General features: G+C 63.0%; 2 protein-coding genes across 13 annotated transcripts in view; one reads left to right on the forward strand and one right to left on the reverse strand.

The window, feature by feature from the left end:
* Aatk (apoptosis associated tyrosine kinase) overlaps positions 1-5,537 on the forward strand; it is a 34,218-nt gene extending 28,681 nt beyond the window's left edge. For all 7 annotated transcript variants that reach the window (XM_047544538.1, XM_047544540.1, XM_047544543.1 and 4 more), the window contains 4 exons: positions 202-2,761; positions 2,864-3,011; positions 3,141-3,350; positions 4,175-5,537. In XM_047544538.1, the coding sequence (XP_047400494.1) occupies positions 202-2,761; positions 2,864-3,011; positions 3,141-3,350; positions 4,175-4,215 (2,959 nt within the window). In that variant the 3' untranslated portion in view covers positions 4,216-5,537. The remainder of the gene's footprint in view (positions 1-201; positions 2,762-2,863; positions 3,012-3,140; positions 3,351-4,174) is intronic.
* The window catches only part of Baiap2 (BAR/IMD domain containing adaptor protein 2), a 64,137-nt gene continuing 45,858 nt past the window's right edge, over positions 5,161-23,439 (reverse strand). Inside the window, exons 7-15 of one of the 6 annotated variants that reach the window (XR_007107692.1) lie at positions 19,431-19,583; positions 16,949-17,173; positions 16,574-16,775; positions 16,087-16,288; positions 14,976-15,044; positions 14,420-14,582; positions 12,744-12,778; positions 12,227-12,325; positions 5,161-6,319 (exon numbers count right to left, since the gene is read on the reverse strand). Coding sequence is in view for 4 of the 6 variants with exons in the window: in XM_047544545.1 (XP_047400501.1) it covers positions 6,250-6,319; positions 12,744-12,778; positions 14,420-14,582; positions 14,976-15,044; positions 16,087-16,288; positions 16,574-16,775; positions 16,949-17,173; positions 19,431-19,583 (1,119 nt within the window). In the remaining 2 variants the exon portion in view is untranslated. Of the gene's footprint in view, positions 6,320-10,222; positions 10,269-11,946; positions 12,326-12,743; positions 12,779-14,419; positions 14,583-14,975; positions 15,045-16,086; positions 16,289-16,573; positions 16,776-16,948; positions 17,174-19,430; positions 19,584-23,439 lie in introns of those variants that run through there. The other 5 variants (XM_047544548.1, XM_047544547.1, XR_007107691.1 and 2 more) reach the window with 5 other exon arrangements.

Genomic DNA, 23,439 nt, shown 5'->3' on the forward strand with positions numbered 1-23,439 from the left:
CCCACCCTCTGACCTCCCCTGGGGCCTCTGCACCCTGTAATCAGGAAAGGGGGATCTACCCTCAAACTGCTGGCTTCTTGGGTTGGGGTGTGGGGGAAGTAAGTGGGCGGCCCTTCACTGCCCTCAAGTCGCTGAGTCAGGAGAACAACTTCCACGTGGGGGGCTGGCATGGCCGGGTCCACCCATGGGGCCTCCCGGCAGGTACGAGGTGATGCAGTTCTGCTGGCTGCAGCCCGAGCAGCGGCCCACGGCCGAGGAGGTGCACCTGTTGCTGTCCTACTTGTGCGCCAAGGGCGCCACGGAAGCGGAAGAGGAGTTCGAGCGGCGCTGGCGCTCGCTGCGGCCAGGCGGGGGCGGCGCAGGCCCCGGGCTGGGCGCAGTGGGCCCAGCGCTGAGCGGTGCTTCGGAGCTCGCCGCCGCCTCGTCCTTCCCACTGCTGGAGCAGTTCGCAGGCGACGGCTTCCACGCGGACGGCGACGACGTGCTGACAGTGACCGAGACAAGCCGCGGCCTCAACTTTGAGTACAAATGGGAGGCCGGTCGCGGCGCCGACGCCTTCCCGCCGACGGGGGGCGCGCCGAGCCCGGGCCGCACCGCGCGCCTGCAGGAGCTGTGCGCCCCCGACGGCGCGCCGCCGGGCGTGGTGCCTGTACTCAGCGCGCACAGCCCCTCTCTGGGTAGCGAGTACTTCATTCGCTTGGAGGAGGCTGCGCCTGCCGCCGGCCACGATCCTGACTGTGCTGACTGCGCCCCCAGCCCCCGCGCTGCCGCAGACCAAGACGACGACTCCGAAGGTAGCACTGCTGCCTCGCTGGCCATGGAGCCGCTGCTGGGCCACGCACCACCGGCCGAAGGCCCCAGGGGCCGCTGCACTCACTACCAGAGCAGCAGCCGGGCCCGGGATCCGCCCTCCCCCTCGTTCGCACCCTCTCCCGGGGCCTCCATGCAAGCAGAGGATGCAGACTGGGGTGTAGCCGCATTTTGCCCGCCATTCTTTGAGGACCCACTGGGAGTATCCCCACTGGGGAGCTCCAGGGCCCGGCCATCTCCTGGACCGGAGGAGCTGGGGGAGGCTGAGGCACAAAGGGCTGCCCAGCGTGGACACTGGAGCTCCAACACTTCAGCCAACAACAACAGTGGCAGCCGTGACCCAGATTCCTGGGACCCAGGCCATGTGGGCAGCTGCACAGACCACTGCCTCAGCCCAAACCAGACCCCAAGGGCCTCCCCTGAGCTGGGCCAACCCCGGGACCAGGAAGACCCCAGGGAGCCTCTGCTTGGGCCACAGACAGCCTCCCTGGGCCAGGAGCCAGGCGGACACATCAGTCCACCTCATCTGTGCCAGGTCATTTCCCCCTGCACAGAGACAGCGATAAGTGGCGGTGACAACCCTCAGGCAGAACCCAAGCTTGCCCAGGAGGCTGAGGGCTCTGCTGGACCCCAACTGCCCCTTCCTTCCATCCCCTCCCCATCCCATGAAGGAGCCCCACTTCCTTCAGAGGAGGCCAGCGCCCCTGATGCCCTTCCTGCCTCACCCACGCCCGCTACCAGCAGCCAGGTAACGGTTCCTGAGCCAGTCCCAACTCTGGACAGCAGCAGCAGCTCTGCCGCACAGGAGGCACCCAGTAGTGAGGAGGAAGACACAACTGAGGCCACTTCAGGTGTCTTTACTGACTTGTCTAGCGATGGCCCCCAGGCTGAGAAGCCAGATATAGTGCCGGCCTTCCGATCTCTGCAGAAGCAGGTGGGGACCCCTGACTCCCTGGACTCGCTGGACATCCCGTCCTCAGCCAGTGATGGTGGCTGTGAGGTCTTCAGCCCATCAGCCACTGGCATCCCTGGTGGGCAGCCCCGTGCCCTGGACAGTGGCTATGACACTGAGAACTATGAGTCCCCTGAGTTTGTGCTCAAGGAGGCCCATGAGTCAAGTGTCCCTGGGGCCTTTGGGGAGCTGGCCTCCGAAGGTGGGAGTGAGGGACCTGACATGCTGCCGGCCTCCCTGGGAAGCCTCAGTGAGAAGAACCCCTACAGAGACTCTGCATACTTCTCAGACCTGGACACTGAGTCTGAGCCCTCTGTGGGCCCCCAGAAGTGCAGTGAGGTCCAGGGCGTAGGGCTAGATCCAGACCTCAAGAGTCCACAGAGACCTGGGCCATCTGTACAGCCTTCTCCCCAGCCAGGGGTGCTCCAGGAGGCACCAGGCACTGGCCACAAGGAGGCGCTGCCACCTTGTGAGGAGCCAGGTGCCTGCCCCGGTGGTTCCCAGGCAGAGCCTCCTGGGTCCCAAGATCCATCGGAGAGGCAGATTGTGCCCAGCCCCAGTCACTCTAAGTTTTTCCTGCTGACCCCAGTCCCACTGAGCTCAGAAGGAGAAGGAGCAGAGCTCCAGAGGACCCCAGGACTGTGGTCCCCACTGGGGCGGACAGGGGGCTCAGGCACCTCCAGAAACCCGCTCTGCTTAACACTGCCTGGCCACGTTGGGGCATTGGAGGGCCGGTCAGAGGAGGAGGAAGAGGACAGCGAAGACAGCGACGAGTCTGACGAAGAGCTCCGCTGCTACAGCATCCAGGAGCCCAGCGAGGACAGCGAGGACGAGTCCCCCGCCGTGCCAGTGGTGGTGGCTGAGAGCCAGAGCACGCGCAACCTGCGCAGCCTGCTCAAGATGCCCAGTCTGCTGTCCGAGGCCTTCTGCGAAGACCTGGAGCGAAAGAAGAAGGCTGTGTCCTTCTTCGACGACGTCACCGTCTACCTCTTTGACCAGGTGGGTAGCCGCCACCGGCGTCTGAGCTGGCATGAGGCGCGGGGGGAGGGTGAGAGTCGCCGCGGCTCCTGGCAAGAGCCACGTGGTTCTCCGTCCCTCTAGGAGAGCCCCACCCGGGAGCTCGGGGAGCCCTTCCCCGGCGCGAAGGAGTCGCCTCCCGCGTTTCTGGAGGGCAGCCCCGGCTCGCCCAGCGCCCCCGGACGGCCGCGACAGGACGACAGCTCGCGCGACTGCTCGTCGGCCCAGGACGGTGAGCCGGGGGCGGGGCCGTGGCGTCAAGGGCGGGGCCGCCCGGGGCGGGGCGGGGCCGTGGCGTCAGGGGCGGGGCCAGGCCCTCCTCGGGCGCGAGGGACGCCAGTGACGCGGCGCCGGCTTGCAGGCGGCCGATTCGAGTGGGACGACGGCTTCCCGCTGGCGCCCGCCAAGGCGGCGGCGGCGGCGACCGCGCTGGACCCGGCCGCTCCCGCACTGGCCGCATCCCCCACGCCGGCCGCGCACACGTCCTTCTCGCGCTTCACCGTGTCGCCCGCGCCCCCGTCCCGCTTCTCCATCACGCACGTGTCGGACTCGGACGCCCAGTCCGTGGGAGGTGAGGCGCGGTGCGGCAGCGCGACGCGGCAGCAGGGAGGGACGTTGCATGTCGCCTGTCTGCCCTGTCCCTTAGCAGCGGCCTGCCCAGACCGAGCCGACGGGTGTCTGGGCCCCTGGACCCGCCCCACTCTCAGGCTTCTGCCTTCTCCCTCCACAGCAGGCCGCTGGACACTGAGCACCCTACCCAACTTTCCCCTGCTTGACCCTGGATCCCCCAAATCCCCTGTAGCCTCTGCCACCAGAACCTGCCCTGCTAGGACACCCTCACCTAAGGCCTGCCCATCCCTACCTGCTAGTCATCTCAGGTGGCGGGGTTCTTGCCAGAAACCCCTGCAGGCTCTCTACCAGGGTGGCCACATCTAAGGCCTTTGGTGCTCAGGTGGTGCCCTACTTGGAGGAAGGGCCCTAGCCTACCCCTGCCTGCACTGCCAGGTGTCACTTGCTTGACAGGTTTCCTCAGATCCTGCTAGGCTTCCCTCAAAGCCTACCTCTTCCCAGAAGCCTCCCCGCCTGCCTCTCATCCCTCAGACAGACCCAGCCCCAACAGCGGTCCCCACCTATGGCTACAGCCTTGAGGCAAGGGCCTGCCACCATCCCAGTACAGACAGGCAGATTACCAGGGGCACCCCCTCCTACCCAGGCCTGTTTTCCCATCTGCTGGAGGACTTGGAGGGCATTTGCTGAGCACTGCTGGGCCTGAGGTGGTGCGAAGAGAAACAGGCCCACCTGGGCCCAGACCTGCAGGGGAGGGGCCTGGGGGGACTCTGGGGGAGCGAACTGGGGCATCTCTCCGTGTGCTCATGTGGCACCCGCTCTTTGCAGGCCCTGCAGCAAGTGCTGGGGCTGGTTGCCCTGAGGCTTGAGACCCAGGCAGCTGCACTGTGAAGGCTGGCGTCACTGGAGCCCCTGCCGTCCTACCCAGGCAGCAGCGAGGATGGTGACCAGGAATGAGTAGGGACTGTGGTCCTGGCGGCAGCAGACTCCAGTGCCCATGGTGCCTGCTGCTGGAGGAGCAGGTGGAGGCCCTTCTTCAGCGTGGACAGTAGGACTGGCTGTGCATGGTCGCTAGTGCTGCCCTGGGGGCAGAAAGTGACCCTGAGGAGGGTTTGCTGTCAGCCCCCGGGGATGCCTGTGGGCCAATGGGTGTCTCTACATACACATATGCACACTTGAGAGAGGCCCACACCCTGGGCCTGGGTGGCCCCACTGCAGCCACCCTCTGCCTGGCCGCTGCTGTTGGCCTTGGGCCTGGGGACCTACCCTTGGCCACAGGCCTGCATGCCTTGCCTGGCTGGTTTCCTTCCTGTGTTCACAGGATGTTCATGTCCTCAGCCAGGCAAGGCCTGACCCCCAGATGAGGTCAGGCCTTCAAATCTTCCTGTGCCCTTCCACCTGGGTCTGGGTTTGTTTGGTGCAAGAACAGGCCCCTGGGCTCAGTGTTTCCAATGTCCTTATCTCCGAGTGACTGTTTCCCTTCACTGCCTCCACCCATAAGCCCCTCCCCACAGGGTCTGGGCTGCCAGAGAGGCCAAGAGGGGCTTCCAGGCCTCACCCCACTACTGGCCCTGTTCTAGAGCCAGGGCAGGTAGCTCCCCTCCTTGGGACAGCGCCTGGCCCCAGGCCCTGCAGCCAGGAGAGAGTGGGGGCTCCTGCCACAGGGACGTCGGGGAAGAGGCAGGGCTGGGGGACACAGGCAGCACAGGGAGTATTTTTGTAACCGCGGTTGCTGGAGTGAATGGAAATGGGATGATTCTAAGTTATTGTTGCCAAAGAGATGTAAAGTTTATTGTTGCTTTGGGGGTGGGGAAGGGATGTTGAGTTTGTGTGTGTGATTTTTTTTTTTTTTTTAATTAGTTTGAGGCTTTGGAAGCTGGTGCAATGATTTTCTTGTTCTTTTTTGTTTTTTTAAGAGAAACCATGCTAAGAAAAAAAACAATCTTGTGCTCAGTGTCTTCTGTGGTGTCTGCAGACAAAGCCCTGGGCATGCCTGAGGGGACCCGCTGCCAGCTGGCTGGGGGCTAGGAGGCACACCCAGGCGACCTGCTGCACTGCCAGGGCAGGGAGACCCCTGCAGCCCACTCTTCCTGGGTGAGGAGGGTGGATCCCAGACCTCCCTAGGGCGGTCCCCGGGCCCAGCAGTGGGTGGAAGAGGCAGGCAGACTTTGGAGCAGCGAGGCTATGGTTCTCTCAGTCCACACGTGCCCCCTGAGCACGGGTGCCAGCCTCCTGCGCAGCATGGAGGCAGTGCAGCGAGCCAGGAGCTGCAGAGCCTCCCTGGAGAGCTGTGGGGAACGAGCTCTGCTCAGGAGTTTTGAAGCCCTGTGTCCGGCCCAGCCCCTATAGGAAACAGCTGGGGGAGTCCCACCCAGGAGTCCCAGGTAGAGTTCGGGACCCTACCAGCCAGCAGGCACACTGCCAGGAGCAGTTCTGGATGGGAAGTGGGGCTCGGGCAGGGCGGAAGCAGGGCAGAGCCCCGGGGAAGCTATGTGCTGAGATGGATGGCTCTGGAGAACAGGGCCCACCCCACAGGCCCAGTCAGGCCTGGCACAGGTGGGGCGGCTCACTTATTGACCAGCTTGGGTGCGGGCAGCAGGAGCAGCGCCCTTCTGTCCACAGCTGATGCTCCTCCTGCGACCAGGGGCACCAGGGCTCACCGCCGGGGGCCAGAGGTGTCTGCCCTCAGAGGACCAGCCTCTGCCAAAGCCATGGCAGGATCAGCAGGCCTAGGGTTCTCAAGGTCGCTTCCTGGTCAGCCTTGTCCAGGGGCCACCAACCCCAGGAGCAGCCAAGATTCAGAGGCTGAAGGGGGCTTGGGCGTTGGTCCTCCCAACAGGAACTCACAAGTGGTGACAGATAGTTATGTGGGTGGGGGCAGAGGGTGGCGATGTAGGTGGCTGTCAGCTGAGGAGGGGAGCAGACCGATCATTGGTCACCGTCGGCTTCAGCTGGACGTTGGCAAAGGGATTCCTGAGGAGAGAAGAATGGTTTCAGTTTGGCAGGTGCTCTGAGCAAGCCACGCCACCCAAACTGCCCTGGGACTCCCAGCAGGGACTCCAACAGTCCACCTCAGAACTAAGAGCCGTGGACAAAGCGGGTGCTGGGGCCAGGGCCAGGCACTCTCTGCAAAGCCTGCTGACCCCTGGTGCAGCCACCCTCTGCTCACCCCACATGCTCTGGGCAGGGCACCCCCACTTCAAACTGGCAACTCTCCCAGAGTGGTGTGGTGGTGGGGCAACTATAACCCAGCTCCAGGGGGTACAATCAGGTGAGCCCCCACACCAGACAAGCCTGCGGAGTAGCTGGGCTGATGGCCCATCCACACACAGGACACAGCGTGGCAGGACACACGAGCTGGCCCAGGCATGCAGGCGTCCTGCTGGAGACACTGCAGACAGGCAGACACACAGACACGAGTGTGCTGGCATCTACGGGCTGGGGTGGGCGTGGTGGCCCCTGCCAAGGCCTGACCCTTCCTTGGCTGGGTGGCGGGTTCCCTCCCCAGTGCCCCGTGGCCGCAGCTGATGTACAAAGAGGACTCAAGAGACAAGAAGTGGAGATGGAACGAGATGAGCACAGAGGGCACAGCACCAGCCTGGTCCCCTGGGAGCCCCTCCTCTTCACAGTCCCTGTTGGGCTGGAGAGGACCCGCCCAGGCTGGGGCAGCGCGGGGCGGCAGCTGGGGGTCAGGTAGCTCCACAGGGACAGCACAGATGGTGCACGAACACGGACTCACAGGCACAGGGCTGTGCTCCTGGGAAGTGGGCTGGGCCCTGGAGCCGTTACCTGGAGTGGGGTCACCTCTGGCCCGGCTGGGTCCTCGGGAGCCTGGGTGAGCCAGCAGCAGGCCTGCAGGCAAGCACTCCGTCCGGCATGCCCAGGAGAACGCCTGAGGGCAGGGGCATCTCCCTATGCTTTCCCAAGGACTTCATGTTTTCTACAAATCCGAAACACCGTGAGGCTTGGAAAAGATGGGAGGAGGAGACAGGCCCACGTGGCTTGGAGGCTCACAGCTCAAGGTTTAGAGGCCAGCCTCTGGGCCTGCCCAGTGCTGGGCTTCTCTTCGCACTGAAGCCTGGTGGCCAGACGACAGAGGATCCCACTGCTGTCGGCAGGGCCTGCTGCAGGCCTGGAGGTGGTCAGGCCTACCCATGGTCCACTCCAGCTCCTGGAGAGGAGCTCCAAGGCCAGCAGGGCTTGGGGAGACTTGCAGCAGGGACAGAACTTTCTAAGGAGGGTCTGCGACCGGGCAGAGGAACGGGCAGAACTGCCCCAGATGCCAGAGCTGGAGGGTGACTCCAGACAAGTGCCCAGGGCAGAACGGCTGAGTCGTCCGCAGGAAGCACCTCATTCTCGCCCCAAGTCAACGCACACCAAGCTCTCGCCAAAAGACGGCACCAGTCAGGATGGACGCAGGCGCTCAGACCTGGAGAGCCCTCTGCCAGGGTCTCCACTCTAACCCACTCCTTCCTGCTCCCTCACACAGCGGAGCCATCCACACTGAGCGTCCAGGGAACCAGGGCCTTGGGACCCTGAGCTCTGTCATCTCACCTAATGTGGTGGGAGGGCCAGGGCCCTGGGCCAGCTTCCCCAAGACCACAGACCCATGCCAAGAGGAGGGCCACCACCTCCAGGAGCTGGAAGAACAGATGCTCCTGAGTGACCCTGGGGAGCTAGCCGGGGTGACTCCTTGGAGGTTGGGGCCTGACACTGAGCCCAAGGCCATGCCAAGTCTCCCTGTGTGTGTGCCAGTAGCAGATCCCATGGACATTGTCCGCAAGGGAAGAGACACTCTCTTGTGAACACTGCTGGTGGACAAGCAACAAAGAACCTCCAGAGACAGATCCAGCTAGTGTGTGGCCTGCAAGGGAGAGTCACCAAGAAATGTCCAAGAGTAGAAGGAATGGAGAAGGAGCATGCCCAGTCAGGACAGCCACAGGGGCTGGGCACACTGGCCTGGGGACACAGGAATGACTGGGGTTTTTGCACATGCAATGGCACCCTCTCCCAGGATGGATCAGGACTGCCCAGGCAGGGCCGAGAGGTGAATGGCAGGGTGGGGCCACCACGGCAGAGGTCATCTTGCAGCTGAGGCTCCAGGACTTGCCTGAATGGTCTGGCTGCCCACAGGCTGGGACACTGGCAGCTGCTTGTGAAGGACACTGTGACCAGGAACTTAGAAAAGTCTCTCCCTGCAGCCACATGGCTTGAATTCCAGGCTCATAAAACTCAGGAGCAGCGTGGACTTCAGGGTCATCAGATCATCTTCTGAGCCAAACACTCGCATGAGCAACGGGGATTCTGAGCAGAGGCTGCAGTCACCTGGAGCGCCAGGCCGCGCTCCGAGCTCCGCCTGCGTGTCTGTCCTCAGTGGCAGCACTCGTGAAGTCCTGGTGCCAGGCATTGAACCCGGGGGCTTCCGCCACTGAGCCACGTCCCCAGCCCTAAGTTGCTGAAACTGGCCTCAAACTTGCAATCCTCCTGTCTCAGCCTCCCAGGTTCTGGGATTAAGGTGTGCGCCACCTGCCAGGCCCTGGAGTCCCTCCCTAGAGTGTGCCCCAGGCCACTGCAGAACAAGAGTGTGGGTGGTGCCCTGGTATTTGCCTCTCCATTCTCATGCCAAGCCCCTATCCTGGGCAGGAGGGCACTTGTCGACCAACTGCAGATGGCTTTTGACCCCTGCCCAGGGGAGCTGAAAGACCAGGCGGACTGCCACCAGGAGATGGCCCTATGTGCCGTGGTGTGGTGCTGGGCTGCTGGCACACTGGCACCCCGATGCCCAACTGTTCCCTGGTCTCTTAGTCCAGGGACGTGGGTCCAGGTAGAGGCACTCCAGCCTCCTGGACCCTCAGGTGAGGATAGTCTGGCCACCAGCAGGCCCGGAGCCCTGGGGCAGTGAGGTTGGGGAGGCTCTCGAGACAGGCAGGAAAGTGGCACGCCAGGGTCAACCAAGCCAACCAAGGCGTTCCTGTCCCCAGGTCTCAGGAGCATTTTCCCACAGCATCCTCCACAACTCATGCTGCCACTCCCAACAGAAAGTCAGTCCCAGAGAAGCAAGGGTCCAGGACTGCCCGAGTGGTCCGTCTGCCCCAGGCTGGGACATGCTGCAGTGACCACTGGCGAGGCAGTGGCCACTCTCTTTGGTAAGGGATGCAAGCCCTGGTTTCACAGACCACCCTCCTACAGTGTGGCGTGGGAGGGCAGCAGGAAGACCCACCCAGTGGGGAGGTGCATGCGTAGCAGGGTCACCTGACACAATGCAAGGGCTGAAGGGAGACCCCTCCTGCTCCCAGCCGCCTGTCTGGGGACTCACTTTTCCAGCACTAGGGCACAGCAGCTGTCACCAGAGAAGGGGCTAGAGGCTGGTGGCGGGTGCCTTGTGTGGGGGCAGAGGGCTGCTTCTGGGCAGACTGGTGGTGTCTTGGGACCAGGTGAGGAGGTAGAGGACTTGGAAAAGTTATGGCAGTAGGCAGTGGGCAGCAGGGCCTGGACTCACCTGTCCCCAGTACCCTGAGCCTGGGCCCAGTTCTGCCAGGTCAGGCTCAGAGCTCACCACGCCCCTCCAGAGGAAGACCCGTGCTGGGGCTATGTGGTCAGTCTCAGCTGCTTGCCAGGGTCACCCTGTGATTGTGCTGAAGCACCCAGCAGGGGCAGGAGAGGACAGATAGAAGGCCAAGGCAGCCCCGCGCACAGTGAGGGCAGCAGCAGGGCAGCCAGGACAGAACCACAAGCCTCCAGGGAAAAGGGAGACCCAGGAGCCCAGAAGGGAACCAGTGGAAGGCAGGCCCAGAGCCCGAGCAAGGCAGCTGGGGGGAGTCCCTCCAGAGCCACTGCAGATGCAGACAACAGGCACAGAAGACCAGGACAACTTACTAACTAGTCAGAGGCGGCTCAAAATCTGGCCACTTCCACATCGGCACTGCAAGGAAACACAAGGCTCAGATGGTGGGGCTGGAGGGAGTTTGCAAGGGGTCAGGGACTCTTGTAGGGAGCCGGAAAGGCTGGGGAGGCCAGGAGGGAACCCAGAATCCTGGAGCCCAGAGCCAGGCACCTGGAGCCAGGCAGAGCCAGGCTGCCTTGCTCTTTAGGTCTGGAGGAAGCTGAGGGGTGGCCAGGGGGCAGGGCTGCCCCTGCCTGCCCAAAGCCTGCCTGGGCCCCACCAGGCCTGCTCTCTCACCTGGTGCGCCACCACCCCAGGTGCCACCACTGAGCCCAGTGAAGGGTGGCAGCAATTGGCACTGGACTCAAAAGGGGCCAGCACTCTCCACAAACCTAGATCCTTTCGGCAAACAACCCCAAGGTGCCCTGCAAAGCCCACTGGAGAGGCTGCAGGTGGCACGTGGAGGTGTGGCCTGGCTCACAAAGCCTGGACACCTGCCAGGGGCTGGAAAGAGGCTCCAGATCCAACTCGATGCAATAAATAAAACTTTTATTCAAACAGTGAACTGCAGTACAGGGCACAATTCAGATTAAAAAAAAAAAGAAGAGGAAAAAGGAAAAAATATTTCCAGCACTTTACATCTTCATACGAGTTTTGCTGTGTTGTGTCTACATTCATCCATTGCGCATGGAATCCCCTGGATTGGAAATCTTTTAGCAGAAGTGGGACACGGAAGGTTCTTTACACAGGTCCAGTTCTGGCTGTGCTTCTCTTACGTCAGTGGGGCCTGCCTTGCCTGGAGCCGCGGCCCAGACACTACCAGCCGTGTCCCAGTCCTCGGCAGGTGTGCGGGAGGCTCTGGCTAAACCACCTCAGACAGGCATGTCCACAGCTTTGTGAAGGCTCCCAGCGGCCGCAGGGCCCAGCCAGCTGCACCTTGGCTCAGCCGCCCAGAATTCAACGTGTGAAGAGACAAAACCAGTAGCCACTGAGTCCAGTGTGCTTGCTTCTAAAGTCACCAAGACACACAAAGGGACGAGAGCGCTTAGGAGGAAACAGGGTCTGCCTGTCCCCCATGGCAGGAGGCGCAAGGCGCCTGCCCAGAGCCCCTTGGGCAGCCTCCCAGGCCAGCTGTGCACACCTTGCCCCTGCATTCTAGGGGCCAAGTGGCTGCTACTCCCTCACAGGCTGGTTAAGGAAATGGCTTCCAAAAAACAGGGTAGGGTGGTCTCTGGAGGTCTTTGGAATGTCCATGTGCGGCCCAGAGTGCCTGCCCGGGCCCTGCTCCTGCCAGGGCACTGTGGGGGCAACACCACCCCCACGACCGAGACGCACACTCTGCTCTGGGTACACGTGTCCAGCAGTGTCCACCAAGGAAAGAGGCCACCTGCCTGGTCTGGTGGCCTGGCAGGGCCGGGCCTGGGGCTGTGGCCTCCCTCACAGGAGTGGCCGGCTTCCTCAGGAGGCCCCCAAGCTCAGCATGAGCCCCCTTCCTTGGGGTGGCCCTCAGAAGGGGCCGGGGGGCTGGAGCCCCGGGACTGAGCCTCTCAGGACCCGAGCCCCTCCCTGTACTAGAAGACACCAGTGCGCCGGGGTCAAATGCAGAATAACAGTACGTACACCAGAGTCCATGCATATCTGTTTTTTTCAGGAAAAAAAGAGTCCTTTTTCCTGTTTTTCATCTTTTTTTTTTTTTTTTTTTTTTTTTTTTTTTTAAGATTTTTCTTTTTCTCTGAACTCTAGACCTGGCCCTCGGTGAGCCTCACAAAAGGGTGCGCGTCGCGAACACCGTGGGGCTGGGCAGCGCCTGAGGACGCTGCCCCGCCACCCGGCCAGCAGGCCCCACCTGGCAGTCTCTGCCCGAGGCTGGGGACACATGGGTGGGGGCGTGAGCGCAGGGGGCGCAGGGAGCAGCACCATGGACCCTGGGGGATTGCAGAGTCTGGGGTCACCAACCAAAAGGCGGGGGCAGGTGGGAAAAAAACCCAAGAACAAACCGACGAGAGCGGAGGAGGGGACGGTGGAGGCGGGGGCTCTTCAGAGCAGCTGCCCGTGGTCAGCGTCCTCACACTGTGGACACCAGCGTGCCACTGCCACTGTGGAACAAAGCACAGGACAGCTGCCCAGGTGCTCACCATCACTAGCAGAGGCGGCAGGTCCCCTGCCCACGGCAGCCCTCTCCAGCAGCTCCAGCTGGCCAGCAGCCCGCGCACCACCTCCGGAGCGGGCAACGGAGAAGCCAGGGCACAAATGTGCCCCGCGGGGACAGAGGTGGCGGCAGCCCCAGGCCTCAGGAGTCTGGAAGGCATGCAGGCAGTCTTCTCTGGCCCTGCGGAGGTGGACAGGGCCAGCCGGATGCTGGGGAGAAGGGGCAGAGCCAAGAAGGGAACTACGTGGTGGAGGCTCAGGGCCCAGCTGGGCTTGGCAGGGAGGAAGGGCCACCGCGAGGGCCCAGCACCCGCCGAGTCACTGGCATACCCAACCCAGTCTCAAGAGCCAGTCTAGAGCCCTTACCTGCTCACGGACCGTGCCCCGTAGTCCTCCAGGCCCTGGGGAGGGAAGGCATAGCAGTCAGGCTGGGGACACAGGCCCCTGGCACTGACCGCAGGGACTTCTCTGCCCAGGTTCAGACAGCTCTGCAGGCCCACCTCTTCTTCACCACCTCTGGCTGTAGTGATTGGAGGGCATTCTGGAGCCCTTGGTTCCCCATGGTGACATAGGACCTTCCAAATTAACTGGGACACCTCCTCATCTGGCTAGTGGCCTCCTAGAATGTGAGCTGTTGGCACATACAATGCCCTCACACAACAGGGGCCTTCCTGAGACCAAGGCTCAGAAGGAACCCGGCTGCTCAGGTGGGAAGAAAAGGGGAGGCAGAGAGGCCTCACCAGGAGGCCAGACCTTAAGCAAGTGCCATGCAGCTGGCTAGCCCTGGGGTCGGTGTGACTGAGGTGGGGGCATTTATGCTGGCAGAGGTCAGTGTGGGGGAGACGGATACATGGCCAGGCCCACCAGGAAGGCCATTCGTCCCTCTGAGCCCCCATCCACAGCTTCTAGGAAACGCCTGGATCCTGGGGAGGCAACACTGTCCAGGTGGGCACACCCTGGGGTGGGCCTGGGGTGGCTGTGGACAGCTGCCTCTTCCCCCACAGCCTGGTCTGATAGCTGAACATCAAAGGGTGTTGGCACATGCAATGCCCTCCATTGGTGGGTAGCCTCCCTTCTTTGACTCTCCCAAACCTGACCCAAACCCAGATACCACAGGTACATGTGGGTGCCTCCCTGCCTGGAGACTGGCCTGTGCTCAAGGCCCATGCCTGCGTCCAGGAGGGACGGGCCTCCTGCTGTTGCCACATGCTCCAAGCACAGGCTCCAGCCTCGCCTTCTCCAGAAGGTTCTGGCCTGGCTCCCACCAGGCCAGTCCATGGCAGGTGCTCATGTGGCCTAAGCTAAGGCCCCATGGGCCCCAGGGCTGCCAACCAAGCCCGCCTCGCTCACCTCCAGCAGGACTTCCCATAGCCTGTCACTCTGGACAGGGACCCACAGGGTGCGGACACCCGGGCAGCCTCTCAGGCTGCCTGTGCTCAGCCCTGAAGCTGGATCCAGAGGAACACTGCCATGCCCTCTCTGACCTCAAGGCCACAGCCGGCAGCTGCTCTTCAGGGTACCAAGCAGAAGAGCCCCAGGATGGGCCTTCGTCCACAACCGCACAGACGCCCTGTTGGAGCCAGCAGCCCATAGGCTCTGCCCCACGGCCTCAACAGGCACCCTCTGGCCTCCATACTACATGGCACCACCCTCCAGGGCCACACTGGATGGTTCTGGTCACATCCCGAGAGTCTAGGCAGCAGCAGCTGCTCCTGGGATCAACTGAACTCTCGGGGGCTCCTGGGAACTTGCTCCTCCCTGACCCCCAGGTCCTCCTGAGCAGTGCTGGGGGCCAGGACATCCTTGAGGCCAGCCACCCTCAGCCCAGTTACCACAGCCAGGCCAAGGCAGGGCAGCGAGCAGCCAAGGCTGGATGAGGGCCACTGTGTGGGCCTGGCACCAGTGGTCACCTGCCAGGTGTGTGGCCACGGAGGCCTCACCCAGGCCTGCAGAACAGGAGACCCAGGCGCTGCCCAGCACCAGGCACCCTGCCCCTCAGGGGAGACTGACACGGGGATGCCAGCAGAGGCCCTGGCACTCACCTGGGAGAAGGCAGGCACGGCCACACTGTAGGGTCTCTGCTTGAAGGTACCAGCTGTCTGGGTAGGGAAGGCCCGGGAGGACGTGCCGTAGTCAGGGGGCGGGATGGCCAGGTCATCCTTGTCCAGGAGGTTGCCGGTGCTGCTGCTCTTGCCCTGCTGTAGGCTGCGGGGGTGCAGGACTCAGAGATGGCCAGGCAGCCCAACCCCACAGCCACCCAGGAGCCCAGCAGGGGCTGTGGTGTCTTCAGGAGGCACTCTCTCACTGGGCCCTTCTAGGCTGTCCCAGCTGCAGCCATGCTGACCCAGTGGGCCTTTCCCTTCTGGCCTCCCTGCCCCAAAAGACAAAAGGGGGGGGCCCCTCCCATGGTGAATCAGCCAAGGACCCATGTGGTCCCAGTGCCCTCCCACCCAGAACACCTGGGAGCTGGAACAGCTCGCGGCCCACCCTGCCCGCCTCACCGGCTCCACCCGCACGGTAGGATCTGTGGAGGTGGAGAAGCGGGGCTCAGCCCAGCTCCGTCCTCCCTCTCCTGGTCAACCAGGGCAGCGCGCTCACCTCATGTGCAACCTGTCACTGCCGTCACTGTCCAAGACCCGGGTGTAAGAGAAGGGGAACCAGCCCCGCCTGGAAGGGAAGCCCCGTGAGTGGGCCACGCTGCCTCTGCAGGTCTTCAGCCAGCAGGGGAGGGGCGCCCCGGGCCCTGCCCGTCACCTTCGAACTCCAAGCCCACCCGTCCCCAGTCTGGCCGTGCCTGACTGCTCTCAGCCCTGCTGGTGCTGGGTCCATGCTTGGCCCCAAGGGCAAGCTGCCCCATGCCCACCTGATGGGGCGATGGGCCAGCCACCTCCAGCAGGAGGCCCGGCAGGGCCTGCAAGATCCAGCATGGCTGTGCCGCACGCACCCGCCACACAGCCCCTTGCCCTGCCTCCACTGGCTCCAGAACCGGAGAAGCCACTGCAAGGGGCAGATGGGACCTCCCGTTCCTCAGAGACTCAGGGCCAGGGCCATGCTGCCACCGGGCCGGAGCAGGGCCAGGGCGTTAGGCCACACTGGCCATGTCTTCCCTCTTGCCAAAGGACACACCTGGACAAAAACCCAGGAATGGGGAGCAAGGGTGGCATGCTGGCCAGCCTCTCTGGAACAGGGGCCACCTGTGACGGCACGGGCTGTGGGACCTGGCACGGGGCGCACAATGGCTGGGGTCTCCGGCTGGACACGCCCCGTCTGTCACGTGTCTGGGAGACCTCACGCCTCGCCGCGGGGATCCAGGAGAGCCGCCGCACATGTGTGCCAGGACGCCACTCCCTGGGCACAGGAAGACGGCGGCCTGGTGGAGCGACCATAAGTGAGGAAAGCCACAAAGAGCTCGCCTGGCACCCGTGAGGCGCGGTTCCACCCCAGCACCCCACAAAAATAAATGAATGAGGTGAAGGCACATGTCCACCTTCAACTACAACAAATGAAAACCGCCAGCAGCAAGCCGTGCCGACTGCCGCTCCACCAGGGAGAGCCCTCGGTCACTGCGTCCACGGGACCTAAATAGGACCTGGACCATCCACCGTCCAAACAAAAACCAGCACTGCCAGTGCACCTGGCAGCACCGTCCCTGAGCTTGCTAAAGGAACCAGGCTGCCTGGAACCCGTCCTCGCCCCACTGGACACTCACATCTTGGTCTTTTCGCTCTCGCCATAGTGCCAGCCATCACGGGCCTCGGGCACCAGCAGGGTGATGAGATCGCCCTCCTTGAAGCTCAGCAGGGTGCTATTGTCGCCGGCCGCGTGGGAGAAGATGGCTTTAACCCGCATGCGGCCGTTGCGCTCCAGGCCGGCTGCCATGGAGCTGGAGCGAGGGAGAGTCTTGTTCTCAGCTGTTGGGGCAACAGGGGCTGGTGTGAGGGCACCATCCATGGCAGAGCCTGTGGCAGAAGCTGGGGCGCCCGAGTGCCCTGCGCTCCGTGCCAGGGCTGCTGTGGCGAAGGGGAGCCCTCCCAGGTCCAGAGACAGGGCTCTGCCTTGCATATGGTGCCACATTCTCGGCCCGACGCCCCCCGCACGCCCCACCGCCCTGTGAGCACACGCTGGTGGGCTCTGGGTCTCCCAGGCCTGCCCCCTCGACGGCAGGGAACCCCGGCCCAGCATCCGGGGGGCCTTACTGGTGGCGTAGCTGTTCTTCGGGGCCACGCTCTTGCGCACAGGGAGCGTGTTGGAGTAGGAGTCGCTGAGCTTGCTCTGCGACTGTGGGGGAGACAGGGGCTTGGCCTGAGCAGCCTTGCGGTCAGCCCAAGGGCTGTAGTCCTCACTGTCTGGGCCTGCGACACCATTCACGATGGGCGCGTTCTCCTGGGCAGACATCCGCTGGAGAGGAGGAGGCAGCGTCACCGGAGCAGCTGGGACAGCCCTCTGCGCTCCAGCAGGGCCCTGGGCTTGGCGCACTGGGTGTCCCTCAGAGAAAGGGCAGCCACGAGATGCCATGCCCCAAGCAAAGGGCCCCCCCCACATCCGTACACCCCAAGAGGTCCAGGACTCACCCCCACAAACGGGGCCAGTTCAGGGGGCACTGGCAGGGGCTTGGCCCCAGGAATTGGGTCTGAGATGACCAGGTTGGACTTGGAGGCTGACAGGGCGCTGGGGAGGATGGAACCGTTGCTGCTGGCCATTTGCTGCATCAGCTGGACGGCACGATCCGGGATCTTGTTGGGGTCAGCACAGGCCTGCTGCCACAGTGGCAGTTTCTGGGCCAACAGCTCCTTGCCCTGCAGTGGAAGAAGCAGGACAGGACGACTCAGGGGCAGCCATAGGCTGTGCGGACGCAGAGCCCAGAGGCGCCTGAGCACCATCGGGCTGCAGGTGGTCTCCTTGCTGGTACTGAGGTTGTTCTTCACCAGGGCAAGACAGGCCACCCAGGCACCCTGACCCTCGGCATCGCACAACACTAAGTAAGGGAAGGTGTGTGTCCGTCCACGGCTGACAGGGCCTGGTGCACTCCCATACGCTGTGCAGCTGGAGAGCTTCGGGGTGAGAACCGGCCAAGGCCCAGCCTGGGAGGGCCTCCCCGTGAGCGGGGCTCACACAGCCAGCCACAGGACAAGCAGCTCCTTCATGGGCAGCCCACGCCCTACTAAGGAAACAGAACCACTGAGGCAGGAGAGGAAGTTGACCCTGGAAAGGGAGAGTCCAGCTCTGGTCAGGCCCGGCTGCTGGACACAACAGTGTGGGGCTCGCTGTTCCTATTCCCTTCAAGGGCTCGAGCCTGGCATCTGCCCTGGGATGCTATCGTGGGCATAAGCATGGAGAGGGGACGCAGGATGGTAAGCCACAGGTGTGAAGTGAAGGTCTGCTCTAGGGTCCTGTGCACAGGGACCTCCACGGGTCTGGACCAGGCCGCCTGCAGCCAGGCCCTGCAGGCAGCGCTGAGCCTTCCCTCCCGGATCTTCACAGGGCCTGGCGCCCGCTAGAGGGCGCAGGTGCCCAGCACATGCCCCAGCGCTGCTCGGCAACCGGAGACCAGAGCTCTCCCAGTGTGAGAGAGGCGTGGCCAGCAACGCTCCCACTCCCTCAGGGACACAGAGGCCACCCTGTCCTTGCTCTGCACCTGCCCACAGCTGGAACAGGCCCAGGCAAGTGAGAAAAGAAACCTCTGAGGAGGGTGTGGCTTTGCGTCCTTGGTGCTCCAGGCTATGGGGACCAGGGCCACAGCTCCAGATGGCGTGTGCGAGTGTGAAGGGGATTGCACGTGCTGGTGCTCAACTGTGGCCCCTGGGCTCTCCTTCACTGAGAGGACACACGCAGGCCTCCCTGGCGGGCTCAGCTGCCTAACCAGTCTTCTAGGCTCTTGGAATGTTCTAGGGACACGCTCCAACTCCACCTTAGCTCCTACTGTGGACTATGGGTAAACAGGGACCCACTGACCCCACTTCTTGCAGGAAGCCTGCTGCCTGGGCTTGACCTGCCCCTGGGGGATGCACCAGCCCTCTAGCCCTCTGACCTTGAACCCAAGGTCACCCAAGGAGGTAGCCCACTGCAGCCCCTGAGGAAATCCATACTTAGAGGGTCCCCTAACCATCTACGCAGCAAGGCTGAACCACATCTTGGTTTGGAGCATCCCAGGACAGAATCCCCCAGCCCTCAAGGAGCTGCAGAGGGTGGCTGAGCAGGAGACATGGGGGTGTGGGCCACAGGCAGCATGGGACCTGGGGAGGGGTCCTCAGCACTGGGGACGAAGCAGGACACCCAGTGGCTCATGGGAACAGAGAAGAGCTGAGGTGAGGACCACGTGGCAGGTCTGCTCCCTGCAGTAGTGTGAGGCCAGCCAAGGTCAAGAGCCAGGGACCGGGGGTGCTGCTGGGCAGGGCTTGAGACTGCCCAGGAAGCAATGGCTCAGGGCGGGTTGCGGGCAGGGGCTGAGAGCAGCCAGTTTCACGCAGGGCAGCGGAGCCATGGCAGCTACTGGACATGGGCTAGAAAGGCCTAGGGGGTTTGTGGCATGGTCTCCGACAGTTGGGGCACCTGGTCAGAGACAGGGAGCCTTCTGTGCTGCAGGCAGGTAGGGCAACAGGCCGAGGTCATTCCCAGTTCAGATGGAGGGACCACTGGGGGAGGAGAAGGCAGGCAGAGTCTGGGCTGCAGGGTGTCCGCGCAGAGACCCCGCCCACTGAGGAGCACTGGGGGCCGCGATCCAGTCTGCCACCAGCCTGCCTCACCAAGACATGGACAGATGTACCGAGGATGTTCTAGAAGGCCCCAAACCCAGTCTCTGAGCCCTCCTCAGTACCTGAGCTCTTAAAAAGCACCCAGCAACTTTTGATGCAGGCCTTCAAATCGTCCACACCCTTTGATCTGGTAATCCTCTAGAACTGTGTCCCCAAGAGAAACCGGAGCACGCAGGGATGTTTAATCCAGTATTACTGGCCCACGGCTGAGGTGCGACACTTGTGACGTGGCCCCGTGTTAGTTCACGCCCGCCAGCGGCCCAGCCACGAGCAGGCAGAGCCCGGAGCCCCGGGCACTCACCTTGGAGTGGTAGGCGGCAGAGTTCTTGGCCACGGCACACTGCTTCTCCACCAGGAAGCAGAACCTCCTCCGCTCCTCCGTGAGCGCCGTCTTGTAGCCATCCGACACGTAGTTCTCCAGCTCGCCCTGCTTGCTGCTGATGGCATCGATGTACTGCGGGCAGGAAGGAGAGGCCGAGCCAGTGAGCAGAGCTCGTGGGATCTAAAGGGCAGGTCCTGCTCCCGCAGAGTGGAGGCTGAAGCAGTGTGACGTCAGGGCACAGGAGAGCTGATGACCGCGTCCCAGCAGCCGCTCCTGGCACGCCTGTTCACGCCAACCCGTGGGACCCAGGCAGAGGGTCCAACCTGCCTCCTTGGGCCACCTCCTGTGTGTGGCCTCAACTGTGGCGGGGAAACGCATGCTTGGAGCTGCCCAGTATCCCACCCATGGCCCGGGGCAGCTCTCCTCAAGCAGGAGCTGCAGGACGCCTGCCATGGGGACACTGGGGGCCTGCTGTGGGTGGGGAGGAGCTCTGGGTGCCTCAGCTGAGTGAGTGGGGAGTAGGACAGGTGAAGCCCGGGTACCCTGTTCTGCCAAAAGACTCACGAGCGAGTAGAAGCCAGCTGTGGGGACAGCAGCTCTTACTGGTTCCCTGCAGGGGCAAGTGCTCAAGAGTAAGATGCACATGGGTGAAGGGCCCACACAGGTGAGGGTCACCATAACCTTGACCTTCCAGCTCAGTGTTACCCTGAGGCCTCCGTGGGAGTCTCCTTGGGAGGGGCTGGGAACATGTCCAGACACAGTGGTTGTGGAAAGCCCCTCAGCCCCAGAAGCACTCCAGGCTCAGGAAAGATGGGTGCTGAGGTCAGCCCACGGAACCCACGAGAGCCAGGGCACACACTCCGTGGCCCCCAATGGCTGTCCTGCTTCCTGGTGGACCCGCAATCTAGCTAGGAAGGGTACTTGACAAAAAAAACCCAAAACCTCAACCGAATCTCACCCCAACGAACCTCCAGACCCAACTACCAATGCTGCACACAGCAGGAAAGAGGGTCCCACAACACCAACGCAAGCAAGGAAAAGTCGATTTGGAGTCCGATGGGACTAGCGGGGCTGGGGGAGCAGTCTCTCACTGGGGGGAAATTCTGGAGATGGGTGCAGGTGACAGTCAATGTCAACAAGAAGGTGCTTCACGTCCCCGAACTGCAAGCTCAGGAGTGGCTGAGGTGTGTGTGTTCCATCGCAACCTTAAAGAGCCTCAAAACCAGGATGTGCAACCCCCCGACAGGAGTGGCCACTGGACGAGTGTGCAGGGAGGAGTCGGGCGGGAGCTGGAAGGGCTGCGAGAGGCAGGAGCCTGGCTGCTGGCAGGTGGGTGCTGCCAGGTCCCACCCCTGCAGCAGAGCCCCGACAGAGCGAACGGGCGGCCAGCCCCAGGGCTCTTGACTGCGACCCCCTGGGGAGGAGCACATCCCCTCTCCTCCTTCTCTGCTGTCCCTTCCGTGACTCGGTTGGCAGAGGACGCACCCGAGCCTGGTGGTGTGTGGCATCAGTACAGGGGGCATGGCTGACCCACCCAGCAGCTCCTGTGGTTCCTAACCCACAACCTGAAGCCACCGTGACAGTCAGCTGGGGCTGACCTGGCCTCGTGTTGGAGAGTGACTGCAGTGCACCAGGTCACCTGGGCTGGGGGATTGACAAAGACAGCATCCTACTCACAAAATGCCACAGGCCAGGGGTGGCCGTCGAGGTCGCTACGGCCCCTGAGGCAGGCGCCCAGAACCTTCCCCAGGCCCGTCTCACCTTGCCCACTGTGACCACCCCATTCAGGCTACACCCTGACCAGGCCTGGAGCAGTGTCCACAGTACCCAGTTGTCCAGGACTGGCCTCTGCAGAATCACTTCCTGTCCTCCAGCAGGGGGTAGGGGCGCCTCCCATCTGACTCAGCCTTGCCTCAGAGCTGACTCAGCGTGGGTCGACCACTGAGCCAGTGGGCAAGGGGATCGAGGGGCAGGCTGTTCTCTTGGTGCATCTCCAGCATGGCTCAGCTTGGGGTCGGGGAGGAGCCTAGCTGGGTGTGGGCCAGTCCCCAAAGTGGCCCCCAGTGCATCACTTCTGCCTGCCAGTGTGAGCAGGACACTCTGTCCCAAGGTCCAGGCCTGCCCAGGGCTGACACTGCACACAGACACCTGGCTCCTTGTGCCCTGTGGGCCCCTCACTGAGCTCTGTCCTCCCTTCTGGGAGAGCGACTTAAATGGGCCTCAAAGTAGCTTGGCTTACCACCCCCACTACCAAATTCAGGCCACAGTCCCAAGAAACAGGCTGTGGTTCTCCCAAGTGGCTGCAGGGCTTGCCTGTCAGGACCCAGGACGGCAAGCAGGAAGCCAGAAGTCTGGACACCGGGTCGGGGGGCCTGAGCAAGTGGCTCTCCTGGACCTGCTCCTGCCTCCTCTCAGCTGAGTGCACTTCCTGTGGTTACGCAACACACTCGACCTCCCAGCACCTCCCTGCACTGAGGCACCTTCTCCAGTGGGGGGCAGCCACTCAGATCTGAGGCACCCCAGGGGTGTGGCCCAGGACTCCTGGGAGCCCTGGAGGAGGGTGCCCAGAAGAATGCACCCCAGGCTCAGTGCCAGTTTCTTTCCCAAGCTTTAGGGTAGAGGGGTCTGGACAGGGCAGGGTGTGCTCAGGGAGAAGGGCGGGTGACAGAGGCAACACACCAGCCCCAGCCTGCGGCCACCTGGAGGGCCCACATGCTGCATCCCAGCTGCTCGGGACTGACACTGTGGCCTTCATGTTTCAACCCAACCGGAAGAGGGCACCTCCCCTGGTCCTGAACTCACACCACAAGGCAGCCTGACTTGATGGCTAGCCCTAAGTGGGCAGCTCGGGAGGTACAAGGTTCCTGAGGGACAGGGCGGGAATCCCAGTCGGACCTGTCCTCAAGTCACCATGCACCCTCCAGTCCAGGAGACTGCTCTAGTGGTAGCCAGGCCTGGGGGACAGCTGCACCCACAGTCCAGGCCACAGGGGGCTCAGCATGAGACCCTGAGCCCTGAAGGGGAGCTGAGGTGCTGACAAAGCAAGAGCCAGGGAAGAGACACCAGTGCCATGGCCCCACGTCACTCTCGTCCAGTGAGCCACCTTCTAAGGGGACTCCGGAGAAGGAATGGCACCACTTGGAATGGTGGCCCCAGCACAGGGGTAAACGAGGACGTGAGGCCCTTGGGTCCTTCACCCCGAGAACAGCACCTTCCAAACTGAGGCCCCGGAGCCAGCCGGCCGCCCACCGGCAGCTGGTTTCTGGGTTTGTAGGCTGCGCGCTGCCTCTGCACTGTGGCCGAGGCCCCGGGCGCGCACGGGGACTGGCCTCGTTAGCGTGGGCTGGCGGCCTGCAGTGTCGGGAGGGAGTGGTGTTTTATTTTTAAGATTTCCACTTACACAGGAGTCCTGAGAATGGCTGGAAGACACACAGGTCACAACCAGGAGCACAGGGAGGGGAGAGAGCGGGCAGCACAAGCCCCCTAAGTCTCCCCATGGATCCCAGGGGGCAGGGACAGGAGCAGTCCCTAAACCACCTGCCCAAGGCCAGACAGGAGAGTGGCAAGGACATGGGGCAGCTACCCACTTCGGTCCTGTGAGCAGTCAGCTGTCGAGCCCGACTCGGCACAGCTAAGCCAGCTAGCGACGTGCTGTGCTCCTGTCTAGGAACAGCCAACTCTCCTGACCTCCTTTTCCAGACTAACTCCTCACAGAGAGGACACAACTTTGCTGGGCAGATCCTGGAAATCTAGGCCAGGGAAGGAGTATTGCCTCCTGAGGCGGGCAGGGAAAGGAAGGAGGTGGCAGCCACCCCTGTGGGGATCCCGGTTGCTCTGAGCCCCAGGAGGCAGGTGCCTTGTGTGCAGGAGCCTTTGGGCTTCCTGGACAGTGCGCAGAACAGAACACAGCCTAGGCCTGTAGTGCTGATGGTTCAGCCACTTAAAATGGCAGAAGCTGGTCCCCACAGAGGCCAAGTCTCTCCTGTCC

Source organism: Sciurus carolinensis, chromosome 3, assembly GCF_902686445.1.
Source record: "Sciurus carolinensis chromosome 3, mSciCar1.2, whole genome shotgun sequence".
Classification (NCBI taxonomy): domain Eukaryota; kingdom Metazoa; phylum Chordata; class Mammalia; order Rodentia; family Sciuridae; genus Sciurus; species Sciurus carolinensis.